Source organism: Pogona vitticeps, chromosome 2 (genome assembly GCF_051106095.1).
Source record: "Pogona vitticeps strain Pit_001003342236 chromosome 2, PviZW2.1, whole genome shotgun sequence".
Lineage (NCBI taxonomy): Eukaryota > Metazoa > Chordata > Lepidosauria > Squamata > Agamidae > Pogona > Pogona vitticeps.
In genome coordinates, this window is record NC_135784.1 from 165,151,132 (window position 1) to 165,178,903 (window position 27,772).

A 27,772-nucleotide genomic window follows, 5' to 3' on the forward strand; every position below is an offset into this window, starting at 1 on the left:
TTCGGCTGTTCCAGCGGCCATTTTGGACCTGCCGGACAGCTGATGGCAGCCATTTTGGCACCCTCGTTGTGCGAGGGGAGGGCGCGAAAATGGCTGCCAGGCCCTGGGAAACATCGCACAACGGTGAGTATTCTATGGCATTGGAACACATTAAACGCTGTTTAATGCGTTCCAATGCCTTTTTGTGTTCCGTAGTGCGATGTTTCCCACAGCGAAGCTTAATCCGGAATGGATTAAGCTCGCTGTGCGGGGCACCACTGTACTCCGTGCAGGCATGGAGTAAATTCATTGAAAAAAAAGGGGGAGGCTGCAAGGCTGGCGGCGGCTCCGCGGGCCATCAGACGAGGTCTGGCGGGCCGGATTTGGCCCGCGGGCCTTGTGTTTGACACCCCTGCCCTATGGATAGTGTTCCCGTTGTGGTAGCAATAATTACGTGCCGCCAGTTCCGACTTATGGCTTCTAGGTATAAAGTACTTAGAAGTGGTTTATCCTTCCTTTCTTCTGGGGGTGCCCTGGGATCATGCAGATTGCCTAAGACCCACACAGACTGGTTTTTCTCCTACAAGGTGCAGGAAGGAATCAAACTCCAGGTGGTCCAACACAGAGAGCTACTGAGCCAGCTCCAGTGGTGCTACACTATGAAAAACATTTGCTAGGTTAGGTGCCCTGTTTTGGTTGTATTACAATGCTGTGCCGCCACGTATTAATGTATACGGTACTTGCTATGTATCAAGTGAGGGTGGGTGATAGGGTGACACACAAATCAGGTAAAATCAGCTAAATGCATGGACATTGACCCAACTTTGTGCCATTAGACATCTCACACATGTTACAACAAAGATGTGCCCAGCTATGAAGATACGTAGATCCACTTATTGCAAATCAATTTTTTAATATACATGTCATTCATGACTACCTATCTATACATTGGCTAAAAGCAAGGAAAACTCCTGCTTTTAAATGGCCAAGCACCCAGTCTGATCAATGACAACCAGCAACAATACAGCACGGACCCTTATTTCATGCCCACAAAACTACTCCTCCCCACCCACCCCCCATCCCACCTCTTCCGCACCACAAAAGTTGCCAAGCTGGTTCCGCAGCTTTGAAGCCACTCTGCACCAGATAGAAGTTTGAACAGTGCACTGCTTGTCTAGAGCGGAATCTGGAATGCAAAGAGGCCACTGCAATGAGGGCAGGAAAAAGGAGTGGCAAAACAGATATCACCAAAACCATACAAGGACTCTTTGATCATTGAGTGTGTCATGCAGATCATCAGCGAGCCATACGTAACAGAAATGCTGAGGTGGGGAAGCCTAGTGAAGAGTCCTTCCAGTCAAAACAGATACACCTAAGACATGGAGGAGGCCAAATTTGGGAAACTGGAGGCTAGGCCAACTAATAACCATATCCTGGCCACCCACCCTTTACCCAGTCAGTCAGTGATTTTAAAAAATGGATGGATTGTTTCCTGGGCAACAATGTCATTCTGAGAGCTCCCCAAGAACTGTTCTGTGGAGCCCACGTTGCAAAGAAGAATCCCAGTTCCTCCAGAACCCGCCAATAAGAGAATGCTCATGCCCAGTTTGGGAAGAAAGAGAAAGGAAGATCGCTCACCCATCAGCCTCAAAAGGCACCAAAAGACCGCTCTTTCTTTCTTCATTTTTTTAGCTCCTTTGCAAGGCAGAAAGGGCACACTTAAAAGGGAAAATAGGATGGGGGCAGGTTGGAGCCCCTGACTCATGCACAGAAATAGACAAAACAATCGTCATGATGATGATTGTATTCAGCTGCTCCCTTGAGCATGTGCTGAGTGCCTTTCCACCAGAAGCCTACATCTGCTCACCAGTTCAGCTAAACCAAGATCTGGCACCAGATTTTCAAGGGCAAAGTGACCTAATGATGACAGACTGACTGGGGAGGAAGATTTTAGAGATAGAAAGTAAGTTTTGGAGTGTAAACCCCCCAACTTATTTTCAGAGTGAATCAGAAGGAACAGTACATCAAGCTGTGGGCTCCAACTTCACCCTCTTCAGTGTGGGAGGAACATTTAGCTGCAGCCAAAAGGGAAAGGCCACTTCACACCCATGCTCTGCAGGGAGAAGATAAGGCTGGTGCATCCATTCATTTCCTTCTTACACCCTCTCTTCCTACTGCTGATCAACATGACACAGTGGTTTCTGCATGGGTCTCATTCTAGTGCGGCCCTATGCTCTGAGGTTCCTCAAAATGTCTTGTGCAACATGTTCTGTGAAATAATTAGTTAGTAGTTACCTGTCACAAGTTACCTTTTTTTTTTAAAGTAAGAGTGGGACAAAGTCACATTTCAAAGCAACTTAGCACACGGATACGCTGCTAATAAGAACCACTGTTCAGTCAGGCTTTGTGTAATTTTTAAAATCCTGGCTACATGACACTCCATGAAGCCTGCTTCTTTTTGACCACAAACCAATTTTTTTGGGAAGTTTTAAAAAATTTAACACATTTCTAACATTGATTTTTTTTATATAACTTAATTCAGGCAATGTGAACCCTCTTGTCATATTAAATACTGCCTTTGTAGGTGAGTGTTGGTTTTGGACAGCAGGTACACTACTGTCCATCTGAGATATTTTCTTTTTAACTTTAGCATTGCATCACTGTGGTGATATGGCACTTAAATTTTATTTTAAAAAAGAGGAAAATGCAGGCATTTCCAAAGGAGGCCTGAAAACTGACAAAATACTACACAACACTGAAAACAGTCTGCGAAAGTGTTGGTTAATGAAATGATTTAAAACATTACGTGTAGTTTCTCAAAGCAATTTTAAGCCTCTATATCAAAGTAATAATTTTCAAAGTGAGCATGCACAGTGATAAAAAAAAAAAAAAACACCACAGGACCAACATTCCCTGTAATTTTTAGCTCTGTTCTACATGCGCTTGATTCTCCTCCCTGTGTGGGGTTCCATCGCAACTGAAAACAAAGGGGTTGAAAATGATTGCTGTTGGCATACGGAGGAGGAGGAAGGCTGTGCAGAGGATGGCAGAGTTGCGTATGTGCAAGCGCACACCTTAGAGGGAACTTTGCATAGGACTGTAAATGGATTTAAAATACTGTACATTGGAGCTGAAACCAATACAAATTAGCAATGCAATTGCACTCTCAGTGAGTAAGAATCAAGTTATTTCTTTGGCATGAGTAGTGTTTTCCACTTACTTCCAAAAGGTCATTTAAAAAGCATTTTAAGGTATTTCGGCACAAATTTCCCCAAATTTCATGCTACTGTCTTATCAATCCTAAGTGTTAAATCAACATAGCAAAATGTTCAGTAGCAAGGAAGGCAACGATAATCGTATCAAGTTATATTTTTTTGCATTTGTGACAAACAATTAACAAACCATTGCTTTTCAAGCACTGCAACAAATAATGGAACAGATCACTTTTTAAAACTTTTATAAAGTCACCTCCGACTTATGGTGACCCTACAAATGAGCAACCTTCAAAATGCCCTGTCCTCAACAGCCATGCTCAGCTCTTGCAAATTCAAGCCCGTGGTTCCTTTAGGGACTTAATCTATTTTGTATTTGGTCTTCCTCTTTTCCTGCTGCCTTCCCAGCGTCTACTCCAGACAATCTTTTTTTCTCATGATGTGCCCAAAGTAGGACAGCCTCAGTTTCAACTATTTGCCTCCAGAGATAGTTCAGGTTTGATTTGCTCTAGGACCCACTCGTTTGTCTTTCTGGCAGTCCTGGGGTATCTACAAAGCTCTCATCTGGCACCACATTTCAAACGAATCAAGGCCCCCTTCTTAGAGGCATACCTTAATGTGGCGAAGGGGTTTGAGTGTGTCAAGTGAAGCTGAGAGCAATGCCATCAGGAGGCCAGACTCCAGTATGCGCCTCGACTCCTAACAGGGTCACCCAAGGTGAAATAGTCACAGCTGAGACACCATAGTAAGATGCATCCACTCGATTCAAGGCAGCTACTGGGCATCAGTGGTAGCTGAAGATGACACTGGTGGAGGAGAAAGTGGCAGTGACACTCAAGGTACTATGTAGAAGGGCAAATATACAAAAGCAATCTGATTGCAATAGAAAAATACGTGATATCAGTAGCGCCTTTGGAAGCTTTTACACAACTTTCTCTAATCTCCAAAGAAGTGAGATATATGTATAAAGAGCCTTTAACCAAAGAGCAACAATTAAAAAATATACAGGAGCTGAAGGAAATGGGGCTACCAACGGACTGGTGGGCAATGTTAAAATTAGAATCAAGGTTTAAAAAAGACAAAATAATGGGCTTTTATGAAGGAAAGGTTCAGGTGGATGAATTATGGACTTATACTAGTGATAAGATTATATAAAAATGTATACTTTTTGTTAGAATACAATTTAGAAGATGAAAGGGTAAAAGCAGTGATGATTAAAAATCCACAAAGTTTTGGTTATAATATAGATATAGATGATTGGACTCAAATGTGGAATGATAACTATAGATGGATTAAACCAGTAAACTTGAGAGAAAATGCTTTAAAGCTATTTTATAGATGGCATCTCACACCTGTAAAATTGGCAAAAAATGGTGTCGGGGGTTAACAATTTATGTTGGAAGTGTGGTGAGCAATCTGGGACTTTTTTTCATAGAGTAAAAAGATTTTGGAGATAGATAAAAGATATTACACAAGAAATACAACAAAAAATAGCCTTTAAACCAGAAATGTTTCTGCTGAATATAATGCCAGAAATTGTTGATAAAAATTTAAATATACTGTATGTTGCACATATTTACAGCTGCAAGACTGATTTAGGCCCCCAAACGGGAAAAACAGGAAAACCCGAAGATGGGGGAGCTGATTTTTTTTAAAAAATTGGATATTGCAGAAATGGATAGCCTGTCAGAGGCACTACATGAGAACCTGAGAACATATGTTAAAGAAGGCTGGAAAATGTTTTCTGATTGGGCCCAGAAACAAACATGAGTAAAAATGATTTACTCCAAGCTATAGTAGAAATTAACTATTGCAAACCAAATCAAACATGAATTTACTCTGTTTCTTTGTTTTTTGTAACAACAGGTCCTTAAGATCTCAGTCCAAGCTAAATCCCAGAGGCACCCAGCTCATATTAATATCACTGTTAATCTTGTGTAGGGATACAAGGCCTTTGCTTCATAATAACTTTCCTTATTCCAAGCTGTTGATCCGGTAACCTTAGCACCAATGGACAAACACAAGCTTCTGCCTGTTGGAGGAATCGGAGTTTGGCTGCCAAGCACATTCTATGCCTGTCTACTGGTGGTGGCATGCTCTATCTGCACCCTTCCCCTTTCGCTGAAAGGTAATATTATCAAACAGCTGCTTGAAATAGTTGAGGCCACCCAGGAGTTGCTGGGCTGCATCGGCAAGTTTCTCTGGGGACAAGTTGGAGCAGCTCAGGTCATCAGACTCACAAACCACACCCCAAGGATGGGCGCTTTGTTGTGCCTGTTCAAGATTTCCACCTCCAAACCAGGCCATCTTCCTCCTCCTCCTCCTCCTCGCTCTGCCTGTCTCTGTGGGCTGGCTATACTTCAGGAGGGGAGGGAAGGAACTTGACGCTTGGCTGTTTTGCATGCATTTGTGAGGAATCACATTTAGCAGAGGATCATCAGCCCACTGACTTGTGATTTGCAAATGACAGCCGCTGTTTACAAAGGAGGAAGCAGTGACTTGCTTTGACTTTATGTTGGTGAGGGCAAATTTAGGATTTCTTTATGCAGAAAGCACGGAATAGAAAGCTGGACTCAGATATCTGCCCTATATGTCAAATCAGATCGTTGGCTTTTTTTTTAACCTCCAGGATTTCACATAGGGGTCTTTCCCATCCATGGCAAGAGATACCAGGGATTGAACTAGGACCTTCTACATGTAAAGTATAGGCCTCACGAGTGAGAAACAGCTACTTTCGTGCTACTGCTATAACTAGCAGTGTGGTCTTTATCACCCTGCACCTGATTCAATGGTGGTTTTCTGTTTAAAAGACATTAATAATAACATCCAGTCATGTAACTGAGAGTTGTTAAGTGCTCCAGCAATGCCACAGATTGAATTAACTGAAAAGTAGCTTCTGTTCTGTATTTTATGGTAGCTTTACTAAGACCACTGCTTTCCAGGGGTTCTAGACTACATATCCCATCTTCCACAGCCAACATGAACAATGACTAGCAGACTGGGAAAGACAAGTAGACTCTAATTTCTGCTCCACTTTCAGCCTTTTACCTCTGTTTTGAAAAGGCAAACACTAATAACCTACCTCATAACAGTGGTTCATAGTCTTGATGCTTCTCCTTTTTCCGAGTGAAGATGGTGTCATCAAATAGAAGATAAATGTGTGGAAATACGCACCTTGATGCCATCTTTGCTAAGTCATCATAGCACAGGGTGAACAAACAAGTTTATATGGTTTGTTCTGGTTTAATGATTTTGCATATTCACAATGTGGAAGAGGAAAATATGGATTAAGTTCAGGAGCATGAAAGATGTTGGAGCAAATTAGTTGACTGCACAAAAACAGAAACCTGCACTTAAACATTACTAGTCTAAAAAACCAAGCTGCAGTTCTACATGCATGTTTCAGGTAAGTCTCATTATCCTCAGTAGGGTTGTCATCTGAGTAAAATATAAAGTCACAGGACTCTTCAGTCAGAAGATTCAAATTACAAGTACATACATTTGCACTTCAAGACATTTAATTGTGTTTTTTTTTATTGGATATGCACAGCATAATGGCAAGCAGCTACTATTCGTAGATTGGATTTGGGAACTCCAACATTTGTTGGCCTCTATCTCACCCCAATGAAAATGAATAGGATGTGATCCCATGATTCCCATTTCTTTTTCACTTGACTGCATCCTCCCTCTTTTCAATGATAATTATTTAATGTAATAATAACAAAGGAAGGCAGCTTAACTCTGAAATGTCTCCTGAGGGGGATATGATTGTAGTAAAAGAGACTGGGTAAAATCCACATTTTCAGTAAACCGGCAATTATTCCCTGTCAGCTCCACACTATTTAAACCAGAGCTGCTTAACAGCAACTAAGATTTAGAAGTCCTCTTTAAAATGGCTGTTTCCAAGTCTGAGTTGTCAAAAGGGTAGTTTGACCCAGAGGCCCGGCTTTTTGCCTTAACAGTCAACAATGGCATCTCCAACCCAGGTGCGCAAATGTTTTGTTCTTGTGCCCTACACTGTCTATTTAGTAAGCAGATGATCTAGTTGCAGCTGAGGAGACAGAAGGTCTAGAGCACTGGTGTCGAACTGTGGCCCTCCAGATGTTCTTGGCCTTCAACTCCCAGAAATCCTGGCCAACAGAGGTGGTGGTGAAGGCTTCTGGGAGTTGAAGTCCAAGAACATCTGGAGGGCCACAGTTCGACACCACTGGTCTAGAGGAAGGGTACTTTGTGTTGGCAAGCACAGGACAGACTATGCTAGAGCTGTAGACAACCATCATAGGTACATGTGTCTCCATTTCTGGAACACAACAGCAGAAGGTTCTTCCCCAATGACAAGGCCATGGTAGAAGGTTCAGTATTTATATGAAGCAGGCTTGCCCACCTGAAGGTTATGCACTGCTTGCCAAGTACAGGACTCAGTGTAATATAGCCACACTCCTATAACCCCACGCTTCCCAAACAAATAATGCTTGGGACATTACTTCTAAGATGATTTAATATAATGATATGCTGAAACTATCTATGCTTCAGTCATGGTGGGATAATGCTCTGGGTCTCATAATATCATCCCTCCACTGCTCAGTTAGGGATGACATCAGCATATTCTTAACAGCAACCTTCCTACCTATTGCCCAATTTTGACTTTTTCTTTTGCTCATGGACCAGACAGTTATGTTTCCCCAATCTGTTAAGGGAAATGGCTAAATCAGTTGCTCATGGTAGGATCTCAGAAAGAGAGATTGAGCTCAAGGGGGGCTGCATTATGGCAAGGGCTGCATGCCTTTCTATCTGTCACACCAACCCTCTTAATTTGGTTTCTCTTGACTGTTTTTACTTGTGCATCACCTAAATGTAATTGTCACCTTTGCTGATAAAGGCATTGCTGTGTTAATGCTTTATCCCAACCAAGGAGCTAATGTATTTTATATGTAGGCAATGAATGGGCAGATCACTGAGTACTAGTCACCAAGCACTGTGTCCTGTGAGATGGAGAAATACTCAACATTTCTCAAGATATAACTTGATACTATTGTACCTCAAGCTCATTTTTCAAGTATGTAGTTCCCATTCGGGGACATTAGTCTAACTGCAGGTTCCAGGAATTGTAGAATCTGGGCAGAAAGCTTTCTAGATGTAGTCTCTTTGCTCAGCCTTAAAAAGAGCTTTGAAGGATGCAAAGGTTTGACTCTTTTGTGATTCAATAAAGTATTTGAAAATCCAGTGTAGTATATTATTTATTATTTTAAAATATTATTTACCCCACCTTTCTCCTTAAAAGGACCTAAGGCAACTTAGTGTTGGACTCAGGAGATCTGGATTCAAATCCCTGCCTGGCCATGGAAGGGATGGCACAGGTGAAAACACCACATATCTTGGAACCCCTGCAAGGAGTTCAGCACCCCAAGTCAGCACGAATTTGACTGTACAATAAAGGTATTATCCAACTATTTTCTCTCTCTCCAAGCTCTGCAGCTCTGATCAGATCACATGATCTTGAGTTGCTCAGTAGGCTTGTCCTTAGTCTGGGTACTCAGCTCAGTGTGTGGATCCCTAAACACTTTGCAGCAGAAGTACCGAAATGGCTTACAAGTCCTACCAGCTCCCTCCTTCTCTCCCTCACCCCCACTCCACATGGAGCATGCACAGCAGAAAATTGCCCAGTTGCCAATGACTGAAGGAAGAGGGGTGAATTCTGCAGAGATTCTGTGCCTTTAAATCCTGTACATCAAACAGATGTGAAATAGCTGAACTTTTTTCTTGCCACAGCAACACATCAGGAAGATTCTAGCATTCTCTCTCTCTCACACACACACACACCTGTTATCACAGGTGTTCTTCCAATTTAAAAGTAGGGAAAGTGGCAAGCTACCAATTAGCAACTGGGAGCCCAGAGCAGTTTGACAGAGAAAAGCACCTTTCCTCCCAAGAATGCTCGTTTATGAGGGAATCCTTCATTTGAAGCCAGGAAGCAGCAAGTTCAACAAGAAGTTCAACCACTGAATCATAGCACTTGAAGTTGCTAAAAAGGCAGCAAACCAAAAGTTGGTCACCTCATTGCACGTCACTTCTCTCCCAAACAAACAAACCTGGTTTTGTTAAAGCTGATTGTGAATGCCCCTCTGCTGTTGTTCCTTCTTTAAAAAAAATGTTGTGATGTAGTGCACTTCTAGGTGGGTCCCAGTGGCTGTTTCAGTGCCCTGCCTTCCTTGTCACTTTTTAAAGCCCCATACATCATCCTGGATATAAAACTAGACAACAGAATTGGAAGTATAACTGTTTATAATATTTAAGTATCTTATAACAGATCTTATCTGATTCCATATATGTATAATGTATTTTTGCCAACTAGTCTTTTCCTCAAAACATAAGCTAAGAACTCCTGTAATTTTGGCTGCTCGCTCTCTGATCATTGGGACTGAAATGAAAACATTTCCCTCAAACAAGAATGGGGGTGTGAGATCATCCTTCATGAAGTAAGAATTTTCCAGCTGCCAATTTAATATGGACAGCAGCTGCTCTCACGCTGCAGTGAGGCTTTCTCCAACAGCTTCCATCAAGAGAGTAAATTTTACCCTTTAACCTTTGTTCTTCACAACCTCTCCAAAGTCAACAACAGCGGAAAAACATTCCAGCGGAAAAACATACAGCATTGTTACTGTAACATTAGTTTCTTATACAGTACTCAAAACTGAGAGAACTGTATTTCTTTCAACTTTCATTCACATGATCCAACAGCACCATATTTCCATATTTGTTATCATGAATGTAACAGTAATTTTGGTTACATGTTTCCTTTTTGACCCAACATAACCTTTTCCCAGAGATCGAAGAAAATAATATTTCACCCCATTTTACACTTAGTTTCTCTTCATTCCCCTGAAAGAATTTCCCCACCCTGGCCTGAAAGCAAGGGACCTATAGATATTCTCAAGTATTGATTATTTCAAGGCCTCTCTCAGAGGTTCAGTTTGGTGAGACCAGGAGGACAGGGAGATGATAAGGAGAAGCAATAATTCATGCCAAAATTAGAATTCAAGGCCAGTGGCTAAGATTCTGTTTGAGACAGATGTGTTCCTGCTGTTTCAAATAAGCCATATAAGTACTGAACTGGTGTGATTTGTAGGGATTTAGCTTAGTAATGGTAAGCTATAAGACCAAACCTAGATCCTGATAGTTGGTAGCCCCAACTAGAACTGCCAAAAGAAACAGAGTGCATGCACAGATCAACATCTCTAACAATGCAGTTTGGTAACAAGTTTCTCTAATTGGACTAAGATACCTGACACACTATCAGCTATTATGGTATTGAACTGAGGTGTAAAGAGAAACAGTTGTGTTGATCACACCCCTGTTTAGGCCGTCTCTACTGAAAGAAGCTCAGAGACTTCAGTGGCTTTGTAATGTGAAGCAATGAAAAACTCAGATCAACAAATTATTTTTCAGATTGTATCTGAAATACAGTACTGTACTATGCTAAAACTTTTCCTTCATTTCCTGAACTGTGTACTGAATGTCACTAAGAAACAGAACAGAATTCCAGGATATCGTCACATTATTGAGAGGAGCATAAATCCATCTTTAACTCATTTACCATGGCTGTGATCAAATATTGCTCAAAGATTATAAAAACATAATTCTATAATAATTATTTAATCCTTTATTGTGTTGAAATTAGTTTCCTCTATGCTGCTTATACAGCAATTCAATGTCGTATCTATCCAATGTAGAGCTCCAAACACTTCTCTTTGCATTGGACTGCAATGCAATGGATCCAAATATTAAGTTCACAAGGGAAGTAATCAAAGACAACTGGACTGTGCAATCACCACATTTTAGGAAAAGATATCTACAGAAAACGTACTGTGATTGAGTTCTGATATGACACTAAGTACCTCCTCTTCTCTGACTGTATTAATCAAAGGAGACATATTTTTATCAACTGAACATTTACTTTCATGAAAGGGAGGGGGATCAACAATAATTTTGAAGGTCCAACAGGACTGGCCATCAATATAGGATCAGTCCATAACATGGAAAGTCCACTAACTTCTTAATTTTCCTTCAATGCGGAGACACTACAAATCTCCCCTTGTCCGTGGGGAATTGTTCCTCACTGTGCATATGATGCCACAACAAGGATGGTGGGCCCAATCTCCCCTGCATAGTATTTGAGTCATCTGCATAGGTTCTGGATGGACCACCCTCCTCGAGGGACATTTTCCGCCTGGAAACACGTATATAGTCCATTCTACAGGGCCAAACTCCCTAACTGTACAGTATTTCTAACCTTGGATCTCCTCCCTCCACCTCTTTCTCTCTTTGCTTCTTGTCAGATACTGTGCACTTCAAACCCACAAACACAGTAAGGCAGAGACTCATCTACCCAAAAGACCGGACACCAAAGCACAACACGAGCAATATAGTGCGAAGAAGAGTGTTTGGAGCTCTACATTGGAGAAACCAAACAGCCACTAAACAGGAGAATGGCCCAGCACAGAAGGGGCAATGGCTCAGGACCACAATCAGCAGTGTTCCTTCATTTGAAGAAGAACACTCATTTTGGACCAAGAAAATAAGTGGCTTGAGAGAGAGGTCAGGGAGACCATACATGTGCATATAGAAAATCCCTCACTCAACAGGGGTGGAGGCCTTAGATACAATCTGTCTCCTATTTATTATGCTGCCATTTCATCCCTCCCCAGGTTAGGGACACACAAACATGAAAGATGACTGTTAAGGACCGCCAATGACCCATGACAATGGGCGGAGGAGGACTGCAGAAGTGGAATTATCCCTCACCCCCAGCCCTTTCTCCTTCTAACAAGCCTATTCAGACCAGGAGGAAGTGAAACCAATGTGGAAGATATATCGGGGGGGTCTCCTACCAACTCTCCTCAGACTGAAGAAGCTACTTGGATGAATAGCGAAACATTTCAACCTAACAGGAAAGAAGTCCAGTTGCCATAACTCATCTTCAAAGAAAGGCTATGAACGAGGAGACAATATGCCATAAATCACTTTGCGAAAACAATGTCCTGCTTTTTCCAGGAAATTCTACCCAAGTCAAGAGGCCTGACTCCCTCGGAGGTGGACATAGGGCTGCAGCCCGAAGCTCTAAGTCTTACCATACTTATTAGGAAGCAAAGCTCACTGAAACGAATGAGGAATCTAGAAGCTAGTTTGAGATCCACCCAGTAGAAGATGGTGTCGATTTCTTATACCGTATATTTAAGTACAACCGAGCTGCTTTCGGGCATTCTGGCTTCGAGCATGCGCAGTGTACTCTATAAACCGAATTATCGTTGTCTTTAAAACGTTCTGTTTTTATGTGGAAATGAGTAACGTGAATGAATGCTCAACAGCCCGCTTCCACGGCTTTCTGCGCGCTCCTTCAGTAAATAATTAGCAAGGGAAGAGAATCTCTACCAAACTCAAGCCACTCCAACAGGAATAGAGCGAGAGCACCCTTTGACCGACTTCCAAAAAGGAAAACCACGGGCGTCACGTCTCATTGCATAACCCCCTTCATTAAATGGAGGAAAGAGGCGGAGCTACACGCTCGAACTAAAATGGCGCCAGAGCCCAACGCCTTTTCCTGAAAAAAAAAAACCCAACAGAAAAAGCCACGTCATTGGCCAATTTGAGAAGGGTCGCGTTCCTCACTGGAGCAGAGAGCTTTTCCCACCCCGCTCCTCTTGCCTCTGTTTGGCTAAATGACAGATCGCTCTGAGGCGCACCACACCCTTACACGTTTTCCTGTGGAAACTGATTGGCTTCCTTTCATGTCACTTCCCGTCTTAGCCCTGCCGTCCTTAACCCGAGGAAACGGGCAGAAGCTCTCCTAATTGGATGACAGACAAATCAATCTTGGGTAAAGGCGTGAGATTTCATCATACAGTTTCAAACTCTGAAATCTCCGGCGATCGCTAATTGGCCCATAACAACGTCAGTTATTAACTCAGCCTCGTCCTGCCTTCACCAGGCCCACCCGACAAGCTAGGTTTAGAAAAAAAAATGTACTATTGGGCTAGCCCCGCCTCCCTTCACTGGGTGGAGCTTCATTTAGAATCGTTTCCCAAAAGGGGCGCCGCCGCGGAGCTTTTGGTAAACTGCTCCTCCTCGTTCCTCTCTTCCCCCACCAGACCCCGCCTCACTTTCAATCATTGGTCGAGCGACCTGTTCTTCGTAGTTTTCCCCGCCTTCCGTAGATCCTTTCGTGCTCTGGGATTGGGCAGAGTGGCGAAAAGGCGTGTTCCTCGGGCCTTGGGCCGTGTCGGCGCAGCTCCCTCCCCTCACCAACCCTTTGGCGGTCACCGGTGGGGTTAGCCTGCCTCGTCACCGACTTCGCTACCCCCCCCACGACGCCGCCCCGCCCATCCCTCCGGCGCCACTTGGGTTCGCCTCCCTCCTTCGGGCAACATGAGCGGTAAGGACGGGACCATCGTGGCCGGGCGGGGGGCGCCGCCTTCCTTCCTGCCTGCCTGCCTTCCCCTCGCTTTCGCGCCCCGCCCAGCCCAGCCCCCCGGGCGGAGGGACCCGAGCGGGGGAGGGGTAACGAGCCCGGGGAGGGGAAGGCGAGCCGGGAGCCCAGGGTTGGGCTGGGGAAGCCTTTTTTGGGGGAGGGGCTCCGGCCAGGAGGAGGAGGAGGGGGGAGGGGGGAGTCGCGGGGCTTACGATGAGGGGTGGAGGAAGCCGAGGGAGGAGGAGGAGGAGGAGGAGGGGGGGGGCGGACCAGGACCGGGGTGGGAATGCCTCAGCGGGAACGACGAGGCGGCAGAGCACGACGGAGCCGCCTCCTTTCTCCCTCGGCCCAAGGTTGTGAGAGAGAGACGCGGGCGACTGACGAGGTGCGGGATTGAGGCAGGGAGGAAGAAGAAGAGGGCTGGAGAGGTTCCCCGTGTAAATCTAGTAGCAGGTGGTTCCCAGCTCAAACGGCCTGTTGGAGCAGCGCCAAACCCTTGAGGTTAATAGGAGGAAAGGGAGTGTTCCTGAACATGTGCAGAGCGCTTGGCTGTGTTCGTGGCGGAGGGAACCCGACGATACCGCCCACATGTCTGAGGAAGGAAGCGGGCGACGAGCGGGCAGGCACCTGAGGGCCTCGCTGTTGCGAAGTGGAGGCTTGATGTAGGTCAGGGGGAAGGGCCCGGATCTTGCCCAGCACGTTCATCTACTGGAGGCCCCTTGGCAGGATCAAAACAAAAATGCCTCTAGGCATGGGCTCAAGTCTTCCTAGGCTGCCTTTTTTTGCTGGGCTGCTTCTGCTGAGCTCTTAAGAATAAAACTTGCATCGCATTTATTACCGTCAAAGACCATCACCTGGGAATAAAAGAGGCCTATCCTTTCTTCAGGGATCGTTTCATCTAAGCTACTAAATTGCTTGGAACGCTTCCGGGGGGGGGGGGAGAATCTTAAGAACCCCTATGATTGGCAGCCTGTGTTTGGTGTATCCTGGTGCGAGGTTCCCTATTGGGTCTGCTGCAAGTAGGACTGACTCATGCAGCTGCTTCCTTTCCTGCATTGAATAATATTTTCAGTTGCTTTATGCTGAAAATATTTTGTATGCAGATCTCAGTTTGTGGGTTATTGGTTTTTGTCGTATAAAGAAATGTATTTATGAAGGAGGACCAGAGGTCTGTATATGTTTAGTAACGTGCCTATGGAAATTAGTATTTTCGATTAAATGTTATCCATGTCAAAGAGGGGGGTTGGTATTTTTCACACACACACCCCAGTCACAGAGAGCATGTAGAACACCACATATTAAATGCACTCAGGGAAAGTTCACTTTAAACCTAGAACTAGACCCAGTAGTAGTACCCCCTGATTTTTGATTATACATTGAGAGAACATACAATGGATACATGTTTATATATTGAGAGAAGATACAATTTTCCCCAGGTAGGCAATTACCTGATTCAGTTAGAAGAGTGCTACCCTGTTTCCCTGAAAATAGGACCTAATCTGAAAATAAGCCCTAGTATGATTTTTCAGGATGCTCATAATATAAGCCCTGCCCCCAAAATAAGTGAAAGCCCGCTCTCCACCATTGTGCAGCAACCAGTAGATGACATGACTGTATTTGAATAAATGTAGATTGTTGTACATGAAAAAAATGAAACATACCCTGAAAATAAGCCCTAATGCATTTTTGCAGCAAAGCTTAATATAAGACCCTGTCTTATTTTCAGGGAAAACCAGTATGTATCTATATTCTGTGCATTGCAGAAATTAATCACAAGTTTATTTTATTTATTTACTTATGTGTGCGCACACACACAACCCATCTGGCAGTCAAGGCCACTCTGGGCAGTTTGCAACTAATAGACAAGCAACACAATAACACAATATCAATACGTTTGTGAACACAAATATCAAAGTGCAGTGAGAACAAACATACAATACAATAAGTTATGGTTAAAAGCATAAAAATATAAACAGTAGTTTAATTTGGTGAAAAGGACTCATCTTTCTTTTGTATGCTAGACTGCAGCAAGTCTTTCTCTTACTGCCTTTGCCTTTTCTAACTCAATTTTCTGTTGTTACATGCCACTCCTTTCTGTTGTGCTGGTTGATGCCCTTTGCATACTGGCCAGACTTCCTGCTGTATTTGTTTTCTTCAAGTAGCTTAGGAGGGTGTAAGTCATGTGATTGCTTTCCCTATCAATAATCTTGTGATTAGGTTGAGATAAAGTGACTTCCTCTAAGCCTCTTGATCAACTTTATGACTGAGAAGGAATGTGAATGTGCACTTCTTTAGTAACTGGAGAAGCTAGTGCAAGTTCAGAACCGACTGTTTTGCTGCACTGGCTGACTCTGCTGTTTCTTATCCATAAAACCACATCCCTCTTTTCTCTCTCTCACCTTCCTACTGTTATCCACTGTAAGAATCTCAACTTCTTCAGTGTTAGAACAGCATCCTGCACCTCTAGAGTGGCCAGCTCCTATTATGTCCAGCTTTCTTGTCTGTCTTGGTTGGAGAAGATGGGAATTGTAGTCCACCACATCTGGTGGGTACCAGCGAGACTGGGCGAGATGTTTTTGAACTTAAGGTTCCAAAGGCAAGTTAGCAATATTGAGGTTTTTAGCTGGGTGATGATAATGCTTTGTGTTTTGCTAGAAGAGTGAAATCCTTCCTGAAATGTCCTCTACTGACAAAGGCACCTGTTTTTCAATATTATTTTCAAACTGCCTCCATGCCCTCCTTTTGGAAGTGTAACTTGCTTTGTGTAACTTGTTTGCCTATTCGGTTTTTACTTTTTCTTTTATTCCCCAAATCTCATTTAGACCATGATATTTCTGAAGAAATGGTCATTGTCAAGACTGAGAAGATAGATGAAAGCAGCAATAATGATGGAGGAAATGGTGAAGGCCAGGTGAGTTGGAATAGGAACTGTTGGGAGGGGAAGTTTTTTCTGGGCCTCAGTGGTTACAACAACACATGCTTTTGTTTGTTTCTTTGGGAGAGAGTGGCTGGGTCCTTTGCATTCCCCACAAACATGCTCTGAAATTTTGGCAGTTTGGCCGTCCTCTGTGCTTGTAATTTGGGTTGGGAGGGGGGAAATAGCAACCACAATATTTGTGTCTTTAATTTTAGATAAAGTGTCATCTTGCAGTAGGGTGGATGAAGAACTCTTCCTCCTACTTTTAAGCAATTACCCTGTGAGAATTAGACTCTGAACGTCCTCATTAAAAATAGCTGGGCTGTAAAATTGTCTTGCCTTTAGTGTGTGAGTAAGCAGGCATAGAAAGGGGCTTTTAGCAGTATCTGTTTTTCATCTTGTGAGCTGCTTTGAGCCCCAGTTCTGTAAGAGAGACCAGGGAAACAACAACAATGAGGAGAATGATAGTAGGCAGGTCACCCTACTTCAGAGAGGCGTTGTGAGGCTTTCTGAATGGGTGTATGCTCCTCCCCCCTTTTGTTTTGTTTTGTACAGCCTTCTAGATTCTGCTTGACTCCTCTTCTCTGTCTGTTTTTCCTGATAGGAGTCCCAGCCTTCCCCTTTGGCTTTGCTGGCAGCCACATGCAGCCGGATTGAATCTCCCAACGAGAATGCTGATGGTTCACAAGGACATCAGGGGAGCTCCAGTGAACTGGACCTGGCTACTGCTGCAACTCAGATTTCCCAGAATGGCTGGCAAATAATTTCCACCCCCTCTGGGACCGCCGATTCTTCTAAAGACCAGGGAAGCAATAACAATGAGGAGAATGATTCATCGTCCAAAAACCGGTCTGTGACGGCTGGGCAGTATGTGGTTTCAACCACCTCCAGCCTACAGAATCAGCAAGTCCTAACAGGCTTGTCGGGAGTCATACCCAACATTCAGTATCAGGTGATCCCCCAGTTTCAAACCGTGGATGGACAGCAGCTGCAGTTTGCTACCACTCCCACCCAAGTCAGTGTCCAGCCAGATGCCTCTGGTCAATTGCAGATCATTCCTGGAGCGAATCAGCAGCTCATCACCAACAGATCTGGGACAGGCAGTATCCTGGCTGCCATGCCAAATCTTTTGCAGCAGGCTGTCCCCATCCAGGGTGTGAATGCACTCTCAGGGCAGACTCAGTATGTCACTAATGTCCCGCTTGCTTTGAATGGCAATATAACCTTGTTGCCTGTGAACAGCATCTCTGCCAGCCTGGCACCCACTTCTCATTCGGTTACCCTTAGCAGTTCTGGCTCCCAAGAGAGCAGCTCTCAGCCAGCAACATCGTGTGTTTCAATCAGTTCCTCCAGTGTGGCTGCTTCCCAAGCCAACTCTGGCTGTTTCTTTACCAATGCCAATAGCTATAATGCCACTAACACAACAGGTAACTTGGGCATCATGAATTTTTCCACGGGTGGCACTGTCGGAACAAATATCCAAGCACAGACACCTCAGAGGACAAACAGTGCTCAAAACACTGATGGTCTGCAGGTTGCTGTTCAACAAGGGCAGCAGAAGGATACTGATCAAAACCAGCAGCAGCAGCAGCAGCAAATTCTAGTGCAACCACAACTTCTACAAGGAGGACAAGCTGGCCAGACATTTACTACCCAAGATGCCTTGCAAAATCTGCAGATCCAGGCTCTGCCCAATGCTGGTCCTATCTTTATCCGAACACCCACCGTGGGGCCAAACGGGCAGGTCAGCTGGCAGACGATTCAGCTGCAAAATCTTCAGGTTCAGAATCCACAAGCTCAGACAATCGCTTTGGCTCCAGTGCAAGGAGTGTCCCTGGGACAGACAGGAAGCACCAACACAACACTCACACCAGTAGCTTCAGCCTCACTGCCCAGTGGCACGGTCACTGTCAATGCTGCTCAGTTATCTTCTGTGCCAGGTCTTCAGACCATTAATCTTGGGGCCCTGGGATCAGGAATCCAGGTTCATCAGCTGCAAGGGCTTCCACTCACTATAGCAAATGCCACGGGTAAGTAGGGTTTTTTTAGTGATGCCTGTTGTTGGCAGGAGATCTATTTCCACTTTTAAAAGGCATGTTTCTATCTTTTGTTACCACAAAGTGCCTCAAGGGAGTGTAAAACCAAGCATTGCTAAAGATTGGAAATGAAGCAATCTGAGATGTTCCAGATCACTTTTCCAGTGCTTATAATTTCTGAGTCAAGGCTGCATTGCATTTTTAGGGTGTGTTAACATGAGGGGTATTCTAAATGTGTGGGAAACCTTTTGCAGATTTTAAAAAAAGTATCATGGCTGTCACTTGTGACATCTTCCCAGTTTATCCCGTCTTCCATACAGAAGAAGCTGTTGATTCCTTCTGTAGTATTCTTTTTTTAAGGAAGAACATTCTTGCTGTATGAACTTGTAGGGAATGCAGCAGGGAGCTGGTAATCAAAATTATTAGGTATGTTGACAGGGCAAATCTGTCTTGGCCCCTAGGATCATGATTGTGGAAATATATCAGAACTGATCTTGTTGTGGTTACTTTGACTTGCGCATTCATTGCTCTCTCATTCCCCTTGGGGAATACTACTTTTTGCAGTATAATCTTCTCTACCTGCTGTATATTTGCTAATCTTACAACCATATAGGCTGGATCAAATAATTGCATCTATTCCATATGGTAATTAACTTCTTTTCTGTGTGGGTCCTGACTTAACGGAAAAGATGTGTAAAGCTCAGTATTCGCACACACTTCAGAGATGCATGGAAGAATGCCACAAGAAACCAGCTGTGGATGAAAGAGTGAAAAATGTACGTGTAAGACCCTGGTGACTTGAGGATTGCAGATGTGAACATATGTAAAACAATAGAAAAAATGCCAAAAAAGGAAGGGGCAAGGAAAGAGAGCAAACATAATTGAATTAAGTCTCATATGCCATGGACTTCAGAGTAACTCCCAGCTTAGCATGTGTAGGATCATATCTTCAATGTATGCTTTCACAGTATATGTGTTCATAGTGCTGAACATACACAGCTTGAAAAAGTTTAGAAGCAAAAATTAGTCTACATTTTCTTTCTGATTATATTAAGAAGATATTGCTGGGAGTGGGAGTCAAAGAGGTGTTGATCAGCAGTTCTCAACCTTTGGATCTCCAGATGTTTTAGACTTCAGTCCAAAGGGACCACTGGTACAGAATGTAACTTCTTTCTGAATGATTAAACAGTGTCCCGATGACAGAGAACCAAATGAACTCTTTGTTTGATTATATGCTATCTTTCTCCTAGAGGAACCAAGGCGACAACAAAGTTAAAAACCAAACAATAAATTACAATATTAAAAAACTTGGAACAAGTATATTAAAACTCATAATAGGAAGAATATAAAAAACACAAATAAAACATAGAATAAAATGCTCCCTTTAAAAATTCCTCTTGGTCAACCAGTCATTTAATAGAAAGCCTGCCTGAAGAGAAAGGTCTTCACCTGCTTGCAGAAGGACAGCAAAGATGGAGCCAGCCTGGCTTCCTATGGGAGGGACTTCCAGAACCTGGGAGCAGAAACAGAGAAGGCCCCTTTCCATGTCCCCAACAAATGTTCAGAACCAGAAAATAAAACAAAAGCTAAATAAATAAACAAAGTAATAAATGACATCGTGGCACTTTAAAAACTAACTCCTATATTTTAATGAAGTGAGCAATCATCCATGAAGGCTTGATAGCAGTTAGTCTTTAAAGTGCCACAACATCTTCTTTTTTGCTTTTGTTTGTTTTGTGTTTCTTGTTGAAATGCTTGCACAGACTAACACAACTACAACCCAAATAAATTCTAAAAATGCAGTTGTGGAGTCCAGTGTTGAGTGTTACAGCTTGAGTTTTTTTTTTTAAGGGCAACAAAAGTTTTTAGCCCTTGTGATTTTAAAGCTGGGGAGATAATGTGTGGCCCTCCAGATGTTGTCAGACTACCTCAGCTGTTAATTGTAGCAGGTGGTGAGGGATAATAGGAATTGTAGTCCAGCAACATCTGAAGTCCCACACTTTCCTTATTTGTATTTTAGAGCAGCGCTCCCCAACCTTTTCAGGACCATGGGCTGGCTGAGGAAGGCGGGGCACCCCCTCGCCCCCATACGCATGGAGGAGTGTGCGTGCTCTCGGGCGCATGCGTGAAGCTGTGGGAGTGCATGCGCAATCACTCCCCCACCCCTTTGTGCATGCGCTGGAGCCCCTGCATGCCTGCATGTGTGCGCCCTTGCACGCATGCACATGCGTGAAGGGGTGGGGGAGTGCGCACGCCAGTGCTGGCACGCATACGCAAAGCAGCTGTGGGGGGGAGTGCATGCGGGGCAGGAGGTCTGTCTTCGTGGCTTGTTCTGGCACAGGCCACGGACTGGCACCGGGCCACGGACAGGGGGTTGACCTCAGTTTTAGAGGAAAGATTTAGCTGTTCTTGCAGGTGGAAGCTGATCTTAAGATTTCCAGTAGTCTAGGATCTCTGCAGTTTTTCTTTGTCTTTCACTCACTAGTCTCTTAGCCAATTGGGCCAAGGGTATTGTAGTGACATGTCTAAGACTAGACTAAGATTTGATCTAATTGCACTGTCCTGAAGCTGTTTCCTTAATTCCTAGGCTAGCATGAACAGTGCTGGGTGTTAACACTTTTGATCTCTGCAACTCATCTATCTCTACAGTTTTTCCCAACTGTATAGTATGTATCCAACCTGGTCTAGACTAGAGTGACCTCTTTGGACTCGGAAATGACATTGTTGGACTCAGAAGACCTGAGGTTCGAATCCTCACTAATTGATGAAGATAGTAGTGCTCTCTATATTAAAAAGTCCATTACTCAAATTGGTACAGATTTTCCTATATGTAGCAAAGGGTCGTCTGTGAGCAGTCATTAGCATAGTTGCACTATACTGTAAATGTGAATAAACAATATGCTGTCATGTTGTCACAAAAAAGTTTAGTCTTGATTTGAAAGAGATCTACGTCCATTCTGTTTGGAAAGCCTGCATTGTTTGTTCTTGTTCCCTGTTTGTAGTCTTCTTCTTCTTCTACTTCTTGCAAATGGTACAGAGTTAAATGTTCTATAGTCCAATTGAAATCAGATTTCTCCAGTGGGTGGAGAAGCTTTAATGAGACTTCTGAGTATTGCTTGGTTTTAATTTCTGTTTCCTTCACAAAGGATAATTAAATATTATCTATAATGTGGTGAAGAACTTGTATGTAGATAAGGTTTCTGTTTTTGGCAGTACTCCACAAAGCTGTTGGCATGCATTTGTGCACTGCATTAATAGTCTTGGTTTATTGTACATCCTGCTTCTGTCACATCATTTGTACTGAATTTTTTTCCACCGAGGTAGCCAAATCATACTGTGATTGTTGTAAGCTTTGTATCTGTTTGATAACTTAAAAATAATTATCTGTGTTGAAGCACTGAAGATTTGACCACAAGAAAATTGAAATGATCCCCCCGCCTCCATGAACGGTGTATTTGCATAATTCATTTTTCCTTAACATCTCCCATTTCATATGATTCTTGAAATTGTGGGTAAGGGCATAGGATATGGATCTGTACTGGATAATTGATCTCTGCCTTTTGGTCACATGACTTTTTATTTAAAAATCCTCTTTGACTCTTGACATTTCAATAAATTTACTCGTATACTTAAACAGAGATTCACAGCCATAAGGTCTAAAAAGAAATAGTCTTTAAAAAGTGAAATTTGTATACAGCTGCATTATGTGCCCAGTGACTTCTCCTGTACCTCCTATATTCCTGCATACACATAGACTTTCTCTTGAGCCTGTGAAGTATAGGTTGTTCTCCGTAACTTCTGCCTACTCTGTGTAATGGTAGAGTTTAGGTAGATGGAGGCAGAGCATGATCCTTATGCTTCCACGTACATGTTGCATGACATGTTACTTTCTTTGAAATACTGTACTTATTTTCATCCAGACTTCCATATTTGAGTTGCCTTTAATGACCCTCTCTCTCTTCTCTAATTGTCACTGGAGATATCACTGGGATGTGTACAGTATTTCAAATTAGGGATTCTTGACACTTTGATAAAAACTTGGGTGTAGCTACAGAAAAAAAATTAGTTTAATTATCATGCTCCCCACTCCATTCACTCTCCTAATTTCCTGGGAAGCACCATTTTATGTCAATAATTCTTTATTACAGACCTGTAGCCTTTTCATGGGGCAACGGTTTCTCAGATTCTTTGGCTGGAGAAGAGCAGTGAAGGAGCCACTGCTGATATGTTGCTGGATTTACGTTGTGGCAATTGGGAGCTGTCTTTGTACTTACAGTTTGGCAAATGAAATTGTCACTTGGCAAATGGATTGGCTAATGAAAGTGTGAGGTTATAGAGAGTAACCTTTGTAATGACTGCTGAACAATTTTCTTCACAGGGTGGGTGTAGCTTCTGTCCCAGAAATTCTGCTCCATGTGTAGTGCAATATTTAAATAGCTTATATTGAGGAATTTATTGGCTGGGCAAACTATAGTACATTGGAGCTGGCAGCGTTGTTCAGATTTCTATGTTCATTAAAATCAGCAGGCAGATAGGCCCAAAACGTAAGTTTTCCTCCTGAACAAGATATATCAGTGTCTTCGCACTTTGAACTGAAACAGGATCTATGTTCTGATTATAGTTCAGAATAAAGGCGTAAGTTTTAAAAGTTTTCTGAGCAACGATTCAGGAGCATGTAATGCATTATGTCTAGCAGGGTTGTATGTTTGTGTTGTTTTTGTTATTCTACAAATTTAGTTATATTTCAGTATTTGTCCTTAAAGGGTTGAAAGGAGATAGGGCAGGGCTTCCCCTTTCAAGAATTTAGATTTTCATTCCGTTGTAACTGCCTACTACAGATTAAAAGGTTGCTACTCATTTAATACTGTATGTGTCTTGCCCAGTAATTACAGTACTTCATACGTGTCTTATAATATTTATGGATTATGACTGACACGTTCGTTGTTCTGTTTGTCAAATTAATTTATTCTGTTTTACTTTGCAGTTTAACATTCTTATGTGAATTACACTTATTTTTCCCCTCTCAGTATAGAGTTCAACTGTTTTAAATACTTGACCTGTAAGTATTGTGTAGGTGAGAAGTTTGCTTTCATAGTGAATTCTTCCTTGGTTGCCTGGCTTGTTGCAGAAACCAAGAGGACTATGCACAGCCTGGTGTGACTGAAATCTTGAGCTAGTCAACTTTGATATAGTTTGTGCAATTAACCCCTTCCGGTGTCAAATTTAGGAGGAGAACATGGTAGATTGATTTCTTTCAGCTCAAGTACAAATTAAGGATGTTTAAAAGAGCAAGAGACTAAATGTTGCATAGCTATACCTACATATGTTGAAAAAATCGAAGCCATCTGGTCCTTACATGGCTCTCTTAGATTTATTTGAAACTATGAAGTCATCAGGAATAGCGTCAGCCAAGCAGGACTGCAAAGTGAAGAAAACACCTACTTTTAACCACTAGGTGATAATAATATTATTATTTTGACTTTAATTTGGCTCCAGTTGGCTTTACCTAAGCGGATTTACTAAATTAGAAGGCCATGAGGAAGGGTATCTGCATAATGCCAGAACTTCTTTGTTTGAGGAGCTGGAATATGATATCCAATCAACAGTTTACTGAGCTGTGACTTGAAAACCATACCTCCAATACAGCCTGTGCCTTTTCTAACTTACATCTAAAAAACAAGTCCTGGCACATATATCTGCTATGAACTTCCGAGACTCTGAATTCTTTGCACTAATGACAAGACACTGGAGCTTGTCAACAGAAATGGGCTTTGGTCCTCGAAAGCTAGTAGATTTTTTTTAGTGGTCTGAGAAAGGAATTACCTACTCCTGCATTGTAATACATAACTTAAAACTGCACAAATCATTGCAAAATATGTACAAAGAGAAAAGTTATTTCCAGGAAGCGGTTCTGCAGGCACACATGGCAATGGGTTGTGCAACCAGATGTGCAACTAATTGTGCAGTCAGATAGGTACACTGCCTAATCATGTGAAATTCAGCAAATGTAACTTTGTGCTACGGCAAGTACAATAGGATTTCAGCCACCGTGTTTATGAGAAAATCTTAAAGAAAATGCTTACATAACTCCACTTCCCATCATAATTTCCCATGTGAAAATATGTAGTATATGTAAATTACATATACCTAGTAAGGCCCATGAGCTGTGGCCGCATTCGTGATTTCTGCTGACATAGTAATTCACAATACAAAACAAGCTGCAGTGTCCTGTTTTTAATAATGGTTGCAAACACTTTGCTCAAGTACTAACAGTGCAGTTTTCCAGTTACCCATTTTATTTTGTCCTTGTGGCATAATGTTGAGTTTTTCCTTCACCTAGTGTACAGGCCTTTGAATGAGTGAAGAGTTTTTAAGTAAGGGAATGGTGTTTCTGTATGGAACGTGTCTGGGCCACTAGACAAATGGGTCCTTTCAGTATCTCTGCACAGTCATTTGGTATAGTGTGCAGCAAAACTTGCACCATAAATCCATAAAAATAAATAAAAGCAAAAAAGCAAAGCGTGCTGCTTATATACTGCCCCATAGCGCTTCAAGCTATGAAGCACAGATGTTTTTAATGATTTGTTGGTTGTTTCTTTTTACATTGGATGGCATTTTTTAAAGCAGGAGTGGCATTTTAGATACTGTTATGCAATTAAGGACACTGTTTTTGAATGCAGTTGCTCCCAAGATAATGTAATCCAGATGATCTGCCACTAGAGGTAACAGTGAGTTCTGGTCTTGAAGAAATTATGAGTAATTCTGTTTTCTTCCTCATACTTGCCTCTTTACATTGCCTTGTGAAGAACTGAGCTAGTTTTGGAGGCTTCAGCAACTTCCTGTTAATGTGTCATCTCTCCCTTCGTGCTCCTTTCAGTGGCCGAAATTCTATTGCTCAACATAGTAAGTCACAATGAGAGTAGGCCCATTCAGTCAGTGATGATTTAGTGAGTCAGCTCCTGAGTAAATTCCATTGATTTCATGGGCCATTATAATTACTTTGGTGATGATGTTTTATGGTCATTATATTTTTGGCTTTGGCTGTTTTCTGTGTTGCTTGCCATGAAGTAGTTCCAGAACTGTGTTCTTGGAAAAGAGTTTCTCTCACCATAGCATCAGGCTTCTTCCTATAGGTCATGTGGGTTGGGGTTGATGGGAGTTGGAGTTCAGGTGGGAACCAAAAGCATATGTCTTTGTTTTGTGTTCTTTTAGTTTTAAAATTAAGACAGACTTGCTCCTTAATTAGGCCATTGTTTTGTTGTTTGGGTGGGCTGTTACAAATTTGAGCCTTCCGATTGTGATCTGATTCATTGCCCTGATTCCAGTCTTTCACACACAAAACAGGCAAAATAACAGCTGTCTAGTGACTACTATTTATTTTTTGCTTCAGTGCTAATAGTGAAGCAATACAACAGGGATGCAACAGTTTCCCTAGAAAATCAGGGTAGAAAATAAACAGACAAACAGATTTTTTTCTTGTAAATGCTGAGGTTTGGACTCTGGATGTAGGAACAAAATATTAAAGAACTTGTACCTTCTGTGTTTTATCCCTTGGTTTCAAGAAGCCATCGGTTTCTGCTTCTAGCCACTGCTAGAGGATTTAAGGAAATGGAAAAGTAATGTCCTAGCGAGAATTGCCAAAGAGTTAGTGCCATCTCTAGCTAGAGCCATGTGAGGACACAAAACCGAGCAAATGACAGCAGAAAAATGCATGACTAGCAGCAGATAGGGAGGAGGGGGACTGAGATAGGGGGGAGGAGGAGGAGGAGGAGGCAAGCTCTTAATAGTCCAGGTACCACAGAAGTTTTGTTTTGCTTTGTTCTGAGATTAAAAGTATGAGGGATGGGGTCAAGGATCTTGAATGACTTCCTAGCCCTATGTGTAGGCAAATTAAGTCAGACCATCGTGAGCAAACAGACTGTGTAGAATTAGGTGTGACAAGAAACTGGGCTAATATAGGTGTTAAAAGATTGGCATAACAGGGTTCCTGGTGTCAGTGGGATTCAGTGAATTCTGAGTGCTTGGTTATGTTCCAAGATGTTCAGTAATGAAACAAGGATTGTATTCTTGTGCAGAACCAACTGCCATTTATTTGCTGGAATGTGAGATGTTTCTATAGTGATCCCACACACCCCAACAAAAGAATAGAAGACTTGTTTATGTGTCAACAAACAACTGAATACATGGACAATTTGATCTAAATAATAACTACAGTACTTCTGTACATTGAGTATATTCTACACCTATTGAATCCACACTTGGAGTCAATAACAGGCATACAAAAGATTTGCAGAGTCAGTTATACCATACATCTGTGTGTCTGGTGTTATACTGTGTAATTGCTGATCACAGTGTTCCCTCTAAGCTGTGCATGCGCACACAGCACTGCATCAGTCATGCACAGCCAGATCAATGTTGCTGCTCAGTTGCTACTGATTACGGGTGGAACTCCACGCGTGGGGGCAGACCCCCATGCAGTGCTAGCAGAAATTAGAGGAAATGTTGCTGCTCAGTGTGGCCTGGTTTCCATCTACCTTTGCATATTGTAGTGGTGCCATGTCTGAGCCACAAGAATACATATTCTTACTCTAAGCAGAAGAAGAAGAAAAAGGATAGACCTGTGTCATAATACTTCCTCCTTTAAGTTACCAAAGTTAATATAGAGTGGAGTTATGGGTTTTTGCAGAAGGCAAAGTCAATAGATATGCTTATTAGGGTACAGCATAGTCTGCCAAATAGCTCATCCAAATTGACAGTTAAAAACAAAATGGAAAAAAGTATAATTTCTTTAAGTACCTGAACTTGTGTTACAATTACAGATAGTAAGGTAAGATGAAGTCTTAAGGTATTATTAAGAACTGGACTACTTAGGCAGCAGAATAAGCAATCTTCACATGAAGAACATCCATTTTCCCCATGTGTGAGAAGCTGCAATGTCAGAATCCTTTCCCTTGCTATGTTAGGAGCTTGTTTTCTTTAGTTGCAAGTCATTCAAACTAATGGCTCTTCTTTATTATCTGCAGCTGGAAGTAGATGAGTCTGTTCTACCACTTCCTTCCCATTTTATTCTACTGCTTCTGCAGAACAAGTAAATATCATTTGATAGGTGGCCCTATAGTTCCATTCCACTTGTAATTAAACCTCATTATTACTATGCAGAGCA

The 27,772-nt window shown here is 42.6% G+C and overlaps 1 protein-coding gene across 3 annotated transcripts in view; it reads left to right on the top strand.

Moving 5' to 3' along the window:
- Positions 1–13,471: 13,471 nt before the first annotated feature.
- SP1 (Sp1 transcription factor) overlaps positions 13,472–27,772 on the top strand; it is a 33,255-nt gene continuing 18,954 nt past the window's right edge. The window contains exons 1-3 of one of the 3 annotated variants that reach the window (XM_020784502.3): positions 13,472–13,620; positions 16,479–16,567; positions 17,178–18,603. In XM_020784502.3, the coding sequence (XP_020640161.3) occupies positions 13,614–13,620; positions 16,479–16,567; positions 17,178–18,603 (1,522 nt within the window). In that variant the 5' untranslated portion in view covers positions 13,472–13,613. Of the gene's footprint in view, positions 13,621–13,908; positions 14,319–16,478; positions 16,568–17,177; positions 18,604–27,772 lie in introns of those variants that run through there. The other 2 variants (XM_020784503.3, XM_020784504.3) reach the window with 2 other exon arrangements.